The sequence below is a fragment of the Carassius auratus genome, unplaced genomic scaffold (assembly GCF_003368295.1).
Source record: "Carassius auratus strain Wakin unplaced genomic scaffold, ASM336829v1 scaf_tig00018967, whole genome shotgun sequence".
NCBI classification, from domain to species: domain Eukaryota; kingdom Metazoa; phylum Chordata; class Actinopteri; order Cypriniformes; family Cyprinidae; genus Carassius; species Carassius auratus.
The window spans coordinates 5,254-19,820 of NW_020524915.1; the positions used below are offsets into that span (position 1 = coordinate 5,254).

At 40.7% G+C, this 14,567-nt stretch overlaps 1 protein-coding gene across 1 annotated transcript; it reads right to left on the minus strand.

Annotated features, from left to right (window-relative positions):
- Positions 1–387: 387 nt before the first annotated feature.
- Positions 388–13,368, minus strand: LOC113076123 (autism susceptibility gene 2 protein homolog). Its single transcript, XM_026248798.1, has 12 exons — positions 13,233–13,368; positions 12,798–13,030; positions 11,265–11,309; positions 10,268–10,363; positions 8,990–9,061; positions 8,641–8,670; positions 8,199–8,270; positions 7,847–7,988; positions 7,105–7,185; positions 4,429–4,512; positions 3,036–3,297; positions 388–2,884 (listed from the first exon to the last, which is right to left on the minus strand). Exons 1-12 carry the CDS (start codon positions 13,324–13,326, stop codon positions 1,675–1,677), a joined length of 2,421 nt encoding a protein of 806 aa, XP_026104583.1. The 5' UTR covers positions 13,327–13,368; the 3' UTR covers positions 388–1,674.
- Positions 13,369–14,567: the final 1,199 nt, after the last annotated feature.

Below are 14,567 nucleotides of genomic sequence, written 5' to 3' on the forward strand. Positions count from 1 at the left end.
TGGTTAAAAATATTCTGCCCATGCTATCAGACTGCATCACACTGACGTAATCGGAGAAGGAACTTTGTTCCAAAGTGGAAGTACATTTTCAGATTTTGATTAAGGAATACAAAGACAATTTTTATTAAATTAAATTGCACGGATTAGTTTTACCAGAAGACTAGCAATGTGCGCAAACAAAGTGCATAGCATCAATTTTGATTTCATGTGAACATGTGAAGTCACTCTTTGAGATTATTTTTAACCATTTAATCATTCTCCAGACAAATTACGACTAATCCTAAACACAAGCAATAATACTACTGCTTGATCTACGTGCTGCTAACAGACTTGGCTAATGGGGATTTTTTTCTGATGGGAATTACTGACAAAAACTTTAGGACATGATTAGTTCACATTTTTTAATAACATGGCACAATTTACATAACACAAGTTTAACTGAGGAGCATGCTGTCGCCTCACCCTTTTTTGTACATGATCTAGAAAGGACTTAATTTTTTACGTACATGATAAACAGCAAAAAAGTTTCTTACAATCTCTTTGCAATACATATTGACTACCCACTACTGCTTCAGTGGACATTTGAATGATTGATAAAAAAAGAGAGTAAATTAAATGAAAAAAATAAAATAACACTGCACAACAGCTGATTTTCACAGAGTTTAAAAGCGCACAACTATCCCTCCAATGGACTACTAAAATAGATCTCTGCTCAATAAAAACAAACAGTTCATAGCTTACAACTTACGTTATCAGTGTGTAGATACACAATGTGTAGATAACACTTTAGTACACAGTTAGACCAATAGAGAATTGTCCTGCTTTCGTTTCTCGTGACATGATGGGATGTGTTGTAATTTTGCAATCTTTTTAAAATTGCCAGAATTTTCATTTAGAGGTAATTAATTCAGAGAATTTTGTTTTGTTAGCTTCTTGGAACACTGGTGTATTTGTAAGGATTGTCAACACAGATCTTTATAGCTTGAATAACAAAAGCATGTTTCTGGATTAAAAGTTAGGGAACATGTTTGTCAGATGTGCGAGTAAAACTCTTGTGTAATGTTTCTCATTTGTGAGCATGTACTGTTATAGAATGAGAGGGTTCAGTAGAGACTGGTTGTACTATAGAGGAGAGAAAAGTGATACAGAGAGAAAACCCACGCATGAGTTGCATAGTTGAAAGAAGGGATGTGGTCTCTTGGACAATATGATCTTTCCAAACTATTAATATGCAGCATTAAACTAAAACCAGAGACTGTGCACTCGCTCTCATTTTGATCACTGCCCACTATGTACAGAATTTCAAAGTAAAGCTTTCATAATACCCATTTGCATATTTGTACCTTATTTTTTTTTTCCTCAAGGAGAGAAACACACCGACTTTCCACATATCTACAAGTTCTGCCTTTTTGCAATGTATTGAGGTACCTGTACATTCCAAGACCATTTTCCCATGTTGGAGATCTAGCGCTTGTCCAATTGTTTAAGATCAGTGGACTGTACATTTAAGAATAAACAGCAATGAACAGGATAAAAGAGCATGAAAAATCTCAGTCTTTTGTACGAAAGCAAAACGCAAAAAAACTAAAACAATCAATAATGCACAATCTATACACAGATATGATACAGCCTCAAGTGCTTGCTTTTGAGATCCATTTCAGTCCATCAGGGGTCTCACCGTGCCTCGATGTCTTTGTGTGTGTGTGAAGGGGGTCTGTCTCTAATGTCAGTGCCGAGTGGGGTAGTCCGTCTGGGAGACGTGGAACGCGCTCCTAGGGTTGGGATAAGAGGGGGTGGGGCACTGAGTGATGCGGTGGGAGGGGTTTTGTTGAGGATTCCGTTCTGGGCAGCTATGGCAGAGGAGGGGCTAACACGGGGGTAGTGCATGCTGGGAAGTCCAGGGGCCATGAGACCTGGGTGAGGGAGGTGTCCGTCTAAAGCAGGGTGATGCATCGGGTGCAGACGCCCCTGCTCGTAGTCTTCTCGGAGCAAGTGCAGACGTTCCCGCTCCTCTATGTGCGCCCGCTCTTGTTCCCGTCGCTGTTCCAAGGTCAGTCCGTGAGGGAGGTCTCGGTTAAAGTCATGTGGCTCACGGTCCCGATACAAGCGCTCCGCTTCATAAAGGCGCGACGCTGTTAACCGGTGCAGGGGGTCATTCCGCAGTAGCAAATCTCGAGCTAACGGATCCCTCCGGTGGATATCCAGTCCCCGGTAAGGGTCCCTCATGGGATCCCAATGAAAGGCAGGATAGGGGAACCTCTCTACCCCTGGGATGGGACTGATACCCATGAAGGGGGCCACCATACGAGTCCTCTCCAGACTACTGATACTGTTTATGGGATGCATACTGGGCATGCCCATGGGTACAGGCATTGAAGATGGAGGGTGGAGAGCAGCAGGAGGTGGTGCTTGTGGTGTGGATCTCTGCTCCGGGGATCTCCTTATGGGACCATCCTGCTCCTCTTTCCTCTCTTCTTTCACCTTCACTTCACTGTTTTTCTTTTCATAGGTGATATCTGACTTTTTCTCCAGAACATCTCGAGTCAGCCCACCGTTCACCCGATCTATGGTGCCTGACCGCATGTAGGGTGACGCTGTAACCCGATTTGCCAGCTTGTCTTCAGAAACCCGTCCGTCGTGGATGATGGGAGTGTCTTTGTCACTGTGGTGATTCTCCTTCATCTTGTGCTCATCTGTGTTGGAGTCTTTCCAGTCCGAGTGCTCTCGCTCTCTCTCACGATCTTTGGGCTTTTCTTTATCCCGAGATTCACTAGTGGGGATGTGGTTCCGGGAGGGCTCAGATGATCGGGTGTGACTCATCAGAGTGAGGGGGTTGACAGGAATCGGGGATGGGTGATTCTGGTGTCTCTTTTCTGCAGTTTCCCTAGAGATGAAACAGATCATTACTATGAGGCAAATTATTTTGCAATGATCAGCCAACAGTTCAGTAATAATACATGCTACCAATACTTATATATATCACTGACAAATGATATCATGTGACTGGTTAGTATCATCCATACAGCTCTACGCACCGCTCCTTATCATCTTTGTTGACTGATGAATCCCTTTTGTCCAGGTCACGTTCTCTCTCTCGGTCCCTTTCTCGTTCCCGTTCTCGTTCTCTCTCATGGGAGCTGACCGACACGCTGCGTTCAGTGTCTCCAGGTTTGAGCCAGGGAGGTGGGGTGGGGAAGGATGGCGGAGTGCGGTGGAGTCTGTTCCATGGCTCGTGGGGTCCGCTGAAGTGCTGTTGTGCGCTGGGTACATCTTTGTGGCCAAATACAGAGTTGGATGCTGGGAGACGTAAAAAAAAAAAACTACATGGTGAGATTTTATTTATCTCTATCTTTTCTATTTCATGCATGAGTAGGCTTACTCGTTGATGTCAGAATATTAAAGAGCCACACAGATGGGAAATCAAAAATTACCTGTATTACAGTGTATGATGTAGCTGTCCATCAGTGTAAACAATGTGAAAAGTAATTAAACCAAAAAGTACACAATAGAAAGTAATTAAAGATAAAGTTATTGGCTTCTAAAGGAGTCGACTCTGAATCGCTGAAACGCGTCGTTATAGATTTCAAATCTTTTGCCCATCTCTTTGTACGTAACGAGAACACTTTGCATAATAATCTCCGCCTACTACTTAGCAGTTGGTGTGATAGCATCATGTCGAGGAGACAGTGTGTTTTTAATTGTAAAGGCAAGTTTGTTTTATTTTCACTGCCAAAGAATGAAAATCAGAAGAACCAATGGCTAAAATTCATTTTGACCACAATACCAGAGCAGTACAACAAATCCCTTTTGTTGTGTTCACAACATTTCACTGATGACTGCTTTTCTAATCTCGGTGAGTACAAGGCTGGATTTTCAAAACGTTTGGCCATAAAAAAGGGTTACCAACTTTATTTGGACCAACAAGCATCTCCGAATCACAACCTGTAAGTATGATTATGAAGTTATGTGTTTGTTTTCTCCCAAGCGTCTTATAGTGCTAGCGTGACATACTGATATGTTAATGCTAACGCATTGTTTACAGTGAAGTTGTAAAAAAAAAGTGCCTCTGCATCCTAACTCAAGCTATTATCAAATGAGCATTTCTAAGAGAAAAAAAGTAATAATATTGTTAATATAATCAGGCAACCCAATCCTGTTTCTTGATTTGAAACAATTTTACTTATTAGAAAATGCAGAAACTAAAATAATTTTTTCTATTTATATATTTATTTTGTTAGGAAAATGAATGGTCTGATTTCTACAACTTTCACTTCGGGGTCAAAAATCTGGCTTTAAAAAAATAAGATTTTACATTTATTCTGATAACTATCGATATCGATGGATATAAAAAAATTATCGTGATTTTTTTTTTTTTTTTTTGCCCATATTGTCCAGCCCTAACATAACAATTGACTAACTGGCACTCACCGAGTGCTGGGTTTCCCAGTCCACCAAAGGCTGCAGTGCTTAATGAGGCCAGACCTCCAAATGAAGACGGTCTGTTGAAGGGCTCTGTCAGTCAAAACGGGAACAAAGTATCAGTCAATGAAATTATTGTGTGAATCACCAATGAATTACAGCTTTCTTCATCGCAGAATGTTATGATTTAAAATGCCCCCCCCCCCCCCCACTGAATCCTTAGTTAAAAAATTTACTGATATATTAACATTTTAGCAATATATATATATATACTAACTAGGGATGCCACAATTTTAAATATAATATTGAACCGTTAATTTCCATGCATTTTATTTATTTTTAGTTTTGACTTGGCAAGTCTCTGACATTGTGATCATTTCCCAAAATTGTATTTGTTTGGACATATTAAGAGGTCTGTAAATGACTGTTAAAAGAGGGCAGAGACGCTGAGGATAGATGCAATGATGAGAAGACTGTAACAGGCAGAGCAAGCTCACTGTTCAATATGTGTAAAATATTGGAAGAAAATACTAAATTTTGAATTGGAGGTTCACATAAATGTATTTCTGAGGTGAACTGACTGTCTTCAGAAAAGTTAGGAGGTATTTTCTTTTCATCTTACCTCCATAAAATGCATTTTAAAGTAGTGTTTATAAGTGCCTCAGCTGCTTTGTAGGAGTAACCAAGGAAACGATGTTGCTGCTGTTGCATAAGTGCCACCTGCTGTCGGAGAGTAAATTTGCATGCTCATTCAGTCTGCTGTTTTTGTTTCGTTCAGTTGTTATTTAGCATAGTTTCACAAAGCTGAAATCAGACCATTCTGTTTTTTTGCTTAAAATTTTGAAACTATTTAATCTAATTTAAATAAAAAAATTAATAAAAAAAAACTGCTTATGCTACGTGTGTAGCATCTTTGTTTGGATTAAATGGAATGGTTGCCTATTTTTACAGATAGCTTGTAACAGATCAAATAAGAATCTTGTTCATGTACGCCTATTTTCATTCTTTCTTGTCTCTTGCTTCAAAAAATGAAATCAATTAAAAAAGAGAGAAAAAAATAAAAATTGACATTTGGAATTGGTAGTGCAATTCTACAAGTCTATTTATATTATACACGATTGTCTGAAAGTAGACTTTTATAAAAGTATACAGGATTGTCTGAAAGTAGAATTTTATAAAAGAATGAATATTGCAATAAAAAAGTTTTTCTCAACCTCTTACTACTCCTGTCTCCTAAGCCTAGAAAGAAAGAAAAAACCCTGATGTGCCATGCCATCGAAACTGAACCGAACCAAAAACCTTGGTTAAAGAAACTGAGACGTGTATTGAACTGTGGGCTAATTGTATCGTTGCATCCCTAATATCCACTGACTTTCAAAGAAGTGTTCAGTAACCCTTAATCCAGGGATGTCCAATCCTTCTCCTGGAGGGCCGATATCCAGTAGAGTTTAGCTCCATTCCTAATTAATAGGTGTGCTCCGATTGATCTGCAGTCTCTATAAAGGCTGATCTCAAAAAACCGATCTCAAGCTGATGACGTGCATGCCGTCAGAGGTTTGGCATGACATGCAGCGGCACCGTCTCAGTCTTTGTCCGGCACAGGTGAAAAACTGTAATGCTGAAGGTGAGGTACAGTTCATATTTATTCATTAAATAACGTTTAAAGTACCTAATTTGAAAAACTTTCTATGAGACATAATTTCACAAACAGCATGAGTGAATCACTGTGTGTGCTCTCTTTCTCTCAAAATGCGCAATTGGCTTCAACTCAAATCGCATCTGCACTATAAGTGAGCTGCATGCACGATGAACTATTAACACAGGAACGGTCACTTACACAACCGAGGCAGTGTTGCATCGTCACTAAAGTTTATAAATTGCATTTATTTCAAATTCTTGCCAGTGTTTAAGCCATTCAGTGCTCACCCACTCTCCATGAGACTGTGAAAAAGCATTTTAAGTAACAATGTTTGGATTTGAAATCAAAATAATGAATAAATGTTGTGTTTGTAGTAAACCGCAATGGATGAGTTGCAGACTCCTGTGAAAAGTACAGTGAGCACCTGCTGCTTCTGCACCACTTACATACCACACATGGACTGCATGCGCACTGCAAACGCTAACCCTAACCCATACAGCTCAAAAAATCAGGCTTGCACTGTGTGCAAGCTATTGTGCAACAATTATTGTAAAAGAAAATGCAGTGCATTATCAAAATTTAAGTGAAAAATATATATTTTTGGAAAATGTCAAAAAAAAAAAAAATTCTCCACCTCTCAAATAAAAAAATCCCCTCTCACAAGAGTCACCTTAGAGGGAAATTAATTTTCAAAGATGATTTTCAGGGCCTTACTAAATAATTCCACATAATAAAAATAAATCTTTCAAAATATTGGAATCAGTGACTATCGGCAGTTACTGCTTTCTGTGATCGGCTTCAAAAATCCTGATCGGAACACCCCTACTAATTAAACACACTTAAACCAGCTAATCAAGGTCTGCAGGATTACTACAGACTTCCAGGCAAGTACATTGGGGCAAATTGGAGCTAAATTCTACAGGACATTGGCCTTCCCCCTGCCTTAGAATACACACACTTCAGTCAAGAATTAGCAGTTGTTGGTTGCACAGTGACACCTAATGGAGGAGTGTGAATGTGCATCTGTAAGTGTCTTGTCAACTTACCAAAGTGGGGTGCTGGGGTAAGAAAGTTGCTAGGATGATGTGAAGGGTGTCCAAAAGGTGCAGCTGAGGGATGTGTGGACCCTGAAACCAAGACAGATAATGATTACATTTCTTCCAATCTTATTAAAGCAAGTCTAAGGGTCTAGCTCAAAGGTTCCCAATTCCAGTCCTGGCGCCTCCCCACTCTGCGCACTTTGTATGCCTCTCTTATCTACATGCTCAGTTGAGGAGTGGGCTCCATTTGACTATATGGGAGTGGACTTCAAAGGGTTTTCTCCCTTCTTTAGGGATATTCCAATCCAAAGCAGGTGTGTTTGGTACAGTGGTGTTGGTGGTGGTGGTGGGGGGTGGGGGTGGAGGGGGGGGTTGTTGGGGTTGGCGTGTTATTGTTTTGGGAACTCCTGGTCTAACTGCAAAAACTGCCTGGACAGTACATAATACAGTACAAACAACATGATTACACTAAAATGTTTTTATCAACAAAGCAGCTTACTTACAGCATAGATTGCTAACTATAATGGAAGCATTTAAGTTTGTTACTTCACTCGCTTGCAGTATAGGTGGTGTGTAATGAGTATCAAGAAATGGGGACTAAAATTATTTAAGTAATACAATCTATTAAGAAACAAAAAATCACTAATATTAGTGCTGACTAACCCAAAGACATTGGAAGAACTGCTTTTGATCTGAGTAGTGACGGCGATCTCTCTCAACTCTGCTAAGATCTGGGACATCTACTCACCTGCTGCTGAGAAAAGCGATGCAGGTCGTGCCAAGTCATGAGGGTGATGGATAGCTCCAAAAAAGGTGGGACCTGGGGGTCGACTTAGGAACTCAGGTTTGAGGCCAAAGTCCAACTTGTGTGGGTCAACCTGCATCTGCTGCTGGAGAAGGCCAGGCACAAGAAATAATAAATGTGATACCCCTCTAAAATTACCTCAGAAATTAAAAAAGGCAGTATTCTATTCTGAAGATCAGAGTTAACAAAGAGGAGAAAAAAGAAAGCCACGAAGAGTATTTCTTTCCATATGTAATGCTGATCCTGATCTGAGGGTGCAGTAAAATTAAAATCTGATAATGTACGCAAATCTCACCTTTACTTTCTGTTGGTGGTGGTAAATTTGCCAGGCTATATGGACATGCATAGCACACCACTTTCCTGGTTTCTGTAGAGACAGAAAAGATATGAAAATATTATTTATAATTTAATGTAATATCATTGAACATTTTAATTAAAATTTAACTTGGAAAGTTAATATGAAGTTTCTTTGCATTTCCCCATGTTTTAGGCACAGTTGCAAATTAATTCAGGAAAATGTCATTACAAAGTGTCTTCATTGATAAGGGAGTCATATAGAGTCTTGTATAGACTCTGAGATGAGACCGTCGAGTCCCAGTGCACAGCTAATTAAAAAGACCGTGGAGCGGAAGGCAGGTGCTCGGTGGAAGGTGGGATTAAACTGTAATGAGCTTTTACTCTATTTCCTGCTGAGTCCTGTGGGGAAACAAACTGAATAACTGATAAAGCAGTCTTACCCTGAGAACCGGCCGGAACGGATCTGTCAGCTAGAGAGGAGAGGGGAAAAGAGAGCAAGAGTGAGAGAGATTAGGGACACAAAGCTGTCACTCAGGACTTTTAATTAGCATCCGAGCATCACTTCATCACTGACCAAATTAAAATGTTAAAATTTCCCTTTCTAATGAAGCATTTTGTGGAATAATTGGGCCAGAATTCAGAGTATTCCCCTTCCTATTACTGCCTGCATACCAATGTGGACACCAGTATAACGTGACTGACAAATCTAACACTTAGTTTGCCCATAGTGTCATTCAGTACTAGTTTAAAAATACCACAGGTTTGTTCAAGCATGTTTGTGGTCCGTACCCGAGGGTCTTTCTGAAGGAGTGTGTGTGGGACGGCTCCAGGCCTGGCTGCCACATCTAGAGGGTTTGAGGTCTGTAGTACAAAAAGACAGAACATAAGTATTTATTCAGCCAATCACATGGTAGCTAAACCATTCAGTATCATCTCTCACTTACTCTAGAATTACCGTTAGCTAACTGGGGTACATCACCAGACTACATCCCGAGAAAACATCTGAAATGTATTCTATAGTGCACAATTGGTAGGATATTGCACTATCAAGTGCAAGGTTGGGGGTTCGATTCCCCGGGAACACACAATAGACCCCTTTTGCGCGGACGTCACAGGTACGTCACGGCGCTAGCTGGAGGCAAAACAAACGGAAAACTGGAAGCGGCTAATACAAACCAAAACAGGGTCGGCTACTCAAGGAGCTTAAAATGTCGTCTTGTTGTGTTGTTGGTTGCCAGAATTGACGGAGAACATTTTATATACATTGTTGTGATTAATTGTGACTGGAATTTAAGAACATGGTAAGAAAGAATAAATACAGAAAGTTTATAATTATTTTCCAGTCTTCAGAATTTTAATTTCTAGAAAATATTTAACTTACATCTTAATAATAATTTTACTGTAATGTCACTCTTTATTTAATCTAAGTATTTATACACCCTCAGTTTCTCTTTACTATACACGCTCGGTTTCTCTATCAAGTAAGTGTAGATGTCAGGCCACTCAATCGGAGGTAATCCTGTCAGATCGTCCATCCAATGAGTGATTGTGTACGGGTCGACCAATCTGGTTCCGTCCGTTAAAGTTAACTTTTTCAAATAATTATCGCGGTCCGGGTTACCTTAAATATTCAGATAAAGCAGATATATTCAGATTTTCTCCAGCCATTGTTAAAAAAACAAGCTAAGAAAACTCGCTAGCTACCGTTTGTTCAAGTGTTGAGGGGAATCTTTCTGCCTCCAGCTAAGCCCCGCCCACGCAAATACGTCACCTTGTTTACCAACTGTAAAAGGGTCTATAGGTAAAAATTGATAGCCTGAATGCACTGTAAATCGCTTTGGATAAAAGCGTCTGCTAAATGCATAAATGTAGGCTAATTTTAATTTAATTTTTTTCTCTATTTATACTGTACCTTAACATAAAATTAAAGAAGAAAAAGACTCTGAGATCTGTTTATATTTAGCTAGATCTGTTCCATGTGTGCAGGAGCACATTTGGAACAGCACAGGAGGTTAGTTTTGGGCGTAGTCTTGACATTCCAACATAAAGCATTTGGTATTGTGATACCTTGGGCTGGAACGCTCCCTGCAGAGATCCGAAGGGCCCCGTTGGCGGGATGACGGGCGGAATGCCAGACACCGCTGGGGGGTAAGAGTGGAACAGCTGAGAAAAGAAAAAGGATACAAGACAGTGTCACTCGGCGAGGTTCTTATTTGATCGTGTCAGCTGTTTACAGTTCTACAGTGAGACCGGAGCCTGCAGGACCCTGTACAAACTACAAAACATCAGCTGCTGACATTTAAATGACCTTCTTCATTACATGCTGCATAATATGAAAATACACACCATGTGAAAATAATTCACAACAGTTTAAGCTCAGTTTTTCTCTGAAAGAATGAAAGAAAGAATGAGAGTACAAATCATCTATTCTGCTGCATATAATGATACAAACTTCATCTGTCCTGCAGTTGTTGTGACATTCAACAAAGATAAACGGTGAGATTAATTTACAATATGGGTCACCCTCTAAACCAACTCTGATAGCAATGACTGTTATCACAACGCACTGCATAATAAATGTAATTACTGCAGTGTGTGTTCATGGGTGGGTGTCACAAATGAATCATTTGCTAAATGGACTTCATAATTGAACTGCAGAGATCAAATAAATTAAAGTTGCATTAACCTGGTGGACAGGCAGATGAAATGAAATATTTTATCTCTTAACAAGATCCCCACAGTCAGCAGCGAGGCATTTCAATTAAAAAACTATCTTGCAGCCAATTTACTTAATAAAATAACGTTTTAATAAAAAAATTGCATACTTTATGTAGTAATGGTTTTTATAAAAATAATAAGGCACTTAAGGCCAATTGTAGATATAATTACAGCTGGATCCTAAAAAAGCTGTGACCTGCATGGCCCCTATTGCTTAAAACACCCATAATGCCAAACATGATGAAATTATATAATGGGAGCAAAAATAAAAAATGACAACAATCACTACACTAAGGAAGAAGAAAAAAGCCACAACAGCAAATGCTAAAAACAAGACAGGACTCACGCTGTGTCTGTAGAAGGGGTCAACTTTAGTGGGGTATTTGTCGAACTGTGGAGGAAAGGAGAAACAGTGCTTAGTACACAAAGGAGCCCTTCAGGCCTACAAACAACTTACTCAGGACAATTATGTTGTGGAGTCTCCACATGTGCTCTACATTAAAGTGTTTGGTTGACATTAAAATGGTCCCTGTACTGATTAATGAATGTTAACACAGAAAATAACCCTGCAGTATTTCTGCTGGCCCCATCCAGGCTGTCTTTTTGCGATTTACAGTGAATTATGACAAGGTCTTTCTCTTGTTACTGTGTATTACTCAGCAATTCTGTGAGTGGCCAAATAGAAGCCATTCGGCTGTCTAAAAATAGTATTTAACAGCTCATTTAACAGGGTTTGAGTGGTCTAATCTGGATCCAGACAGAATGTTTCCCACTCGCGAGTAAACAATGCGGCTTTCAAACTGTGCTGCACATTAGCTAACAGAGCGCCATTCTCAGAGGTCTTTGAATTTGGAATGGTTTAAAAGCATCTTTTAAGCCTCTGGTGGGCAGCGTGGTTACTCTTGAGCTGTGTGTGGGAGCGTCTGTATGAAGCCTCAACTCTCTAATCCGCTCTGCTGCCTGACAACCAAAAGCCCTCAGTCAAAACTCCATCAGACCAAAATGATGTCATTAAACTGGGAATGAATAAACTAGTATTAAGTTCTCAATGCTTGGCTGGAACAAAAACTTATCCCCAGTTGCTCTGACTGCCAATTGTAAAATCAGGCCAGATAAAAGAGAGTGGAGAAGCATGCCAGCAGTTTTTCAACAAAGAAAAGCCACACTGTGGCAAGAAAGAAACACATGGTAACAATTGAGAGAGCGAGCCACTGCCCTGACTTTCAGTGCTTACTGAATCAGCATACTGTACTGCACACGTTGATAATTCAGCAGTCATTGCAATACACACACGCACATATTTAGTAGTTACCTACAGTGTTCCCACAGTTTTTGACCATGGATTTTTTCCAGTTATCTCTGATGACTCACTAGGGCCTTTTACAAACCATGTTGATGGACTCCCTAATAAATCATCATTTATGGCCTGTATAATTCATTAAATAGACACATTATAGAAATGTCAATGACAATGGGAACCCTGTATCTTATATGCATGCATTTGATTTTAATGTGTATACATCTAATATATACATATAGTCATCTATCTAACCACTCAAGCATCTCCACCTTATTTTGCAATGCAGAAATAAGCTATGTGCGAGACTTCCGATCCATTAGCTTCTATAGGTAAATAACTTGAAGAATAATAAAAGCAGTAAACGTTAAAACTCTTTGCACTATAAACCAGTGTATTTATTATAATAAGGAATTAAAACAATATTATCACAAAAAACAGTTTGCAATATCAAGCAGCATAACAGACTGTTTCTTGTAAAGGTAAATACAGTAGCTAGAAGCAAATGACACCAGAAGCCTCCATCAACACAATGATTATTATTATTTATTTTTTAAAGAGTTGTGTTCCACTTATCCTCACATTTCTGCCTGGGGTACGCACCATGGGTGGTGCAGGCGTGGGCATGATGGCGTGGGGGAAAGGGGTGAAGGTGTGCTGGTGTGTGTGTTGGTGTGTGTGCTGGTGCTGATGCTGGTGCTGGTGCTGGTGGAATTCAGTCCGCAGGTATGGAGGTGGACCCAGTGATGCCCCGCGATCAGCACTCTGAGATGCCAAGAAACGAGTGTTTAATTCCTGCCGGAGAAGGTCTTGTTCTGGGAGAAGGAAAAGGGAGTGAGAGGAAAATAAACAAGAAATTAAAATATTTGAATAGGTACCCCTTTTCAGTAGTGTTTGTCTAAATGCATAGAGAACCATTTTGGTATTTGTGATAATTGCCTTTGTTTCAACAGCTTGCAATAATATCTGATCTTATTTATGTTATGCATTAAAGCATGCTGGATGAGAGATTGGTACCTGAGTAGGCACTCCCAGCTTGGTGTCCAGGGACCGGCAGAGTGTTTGAGGTGAGAGGAGGAGGTGGAGGTAGAGCAGCAGGCGATGCAAACATATTGGTGTGATGAGGATGAGTGGAGGGCGGCAGGGAGGGGGGAAGGTGTGTGGAGCCGTGGGGTTTGCCGGCAGGGGCAGGGGGAAGGAGGCTTCTGCCCCAGTGGGGGCAGGTTGGTGATGGTGCAGATGAGGGGCTGGAGCGGGGCCCGGGAGCTTCCCTGGAGTGCTGCTTCGACTGCTGCTTTGAAGAAAGATAGAAAAAATGATTGTAAAAACCTGCCTGTTTAAAAGGAAACGTATTTTCCAACCTATAATCATAAAACTCCTTTGTTAACTAAATTGCTTTAAGAGTGAAAGTGACTTCTATGAATTTAACAAAAGGATCCAGTTTCAGAAACCTGGAAAGTGTGGATACAGTGCTGAAGAAAGTGTTATTCCTGGAGGGATTTCCCAGCTACACACTCAAGTGTCTATCAGAGTTGTACACAATATAACAAAGAGCTGATTTACAGGCTAAGTAATCATTTAAATGATAATTATATTTATATTAAAAGCTGCACACATACAGAATAACACAAAGCATGATTATCATCAGCAGCCCAATGGCAAGATACTGCGCAGGGTGGACTACACAACAAATATAAAGGACGGTGGAGAAGCATGAAAGGAGGGAGGGGAAGATCTGCTTCTCTGTGGGATACTGGGGTATTTGTGTTGAACAGAGGAAATGTTATCTACAAGCCGCCGCCAGCCACAAGGCAGCAGCAGCATCGACGTGGGAGGGGAACGAATCAAACCGTCTAATCTCTCAGCTGGGGTTCTCTCTGCGGTGCTGTCAGGCGCACACACACTCACACACAAGTGTTTACTGGAGGATTGATACATATTAATACAGAAATCACACTATTATGCTAGAGTATTTAAGAGCTGGGGTTTAGAATAGCTGTTCAGTCAGTGTGTATAACACATCTGGAGGTTTTATATTTAAATCCATTACACCCATTTGCTACCCACTCACCTCAGGCCGTTGAGGGAAAGGCTGCTGCTGTAGGCCGAGATTTGGCGCGGATGGCAACGAGAGGGCGGTCTGTGCTGCACAGGTTGGGTGGGGTTCTGCTGGGCCGGTAGCGCTGAAGATGGGGGGTGATGATAGATTCCTGGAGTTCGAGATGGCCTTGGATGAGGTGGAGGCTCAGGTGGGTGATGAGGCTGGGCTGGGGGTGCCTGAGAGGGCTCTTGGCCCTGGGTTTGAGGCAGGGTGGTAGGGGGCGACAGCGGTCTAAGAGGATGGTCTGGACA

Excerpts from the sequence above, each read along its gene's own strand:
- LOC113076123 (XM_026248798.1), bottom strand. The coding sequence starts at position 13,326 with ATGTTTGCATCGCCTGCTGCTCTACCTCCACCTCCTCCTCTCACCTCA. Across the intron at positions 11,310-12,797 it reads TGCGTACCCCAGGCAGAAAT|TTCGACAAATACCCCACTAA; the intron begins GTGAGGATAAGT and ends TTTCCTCCACAG. Across the intron at positions 4,513-7,104 it reads TACCCCAGCACCCCACTTTG|AGCCCTTCAACAGACCGTCT; the intron begins GTAAGTTGACAA and ends TTTGACTGACAG.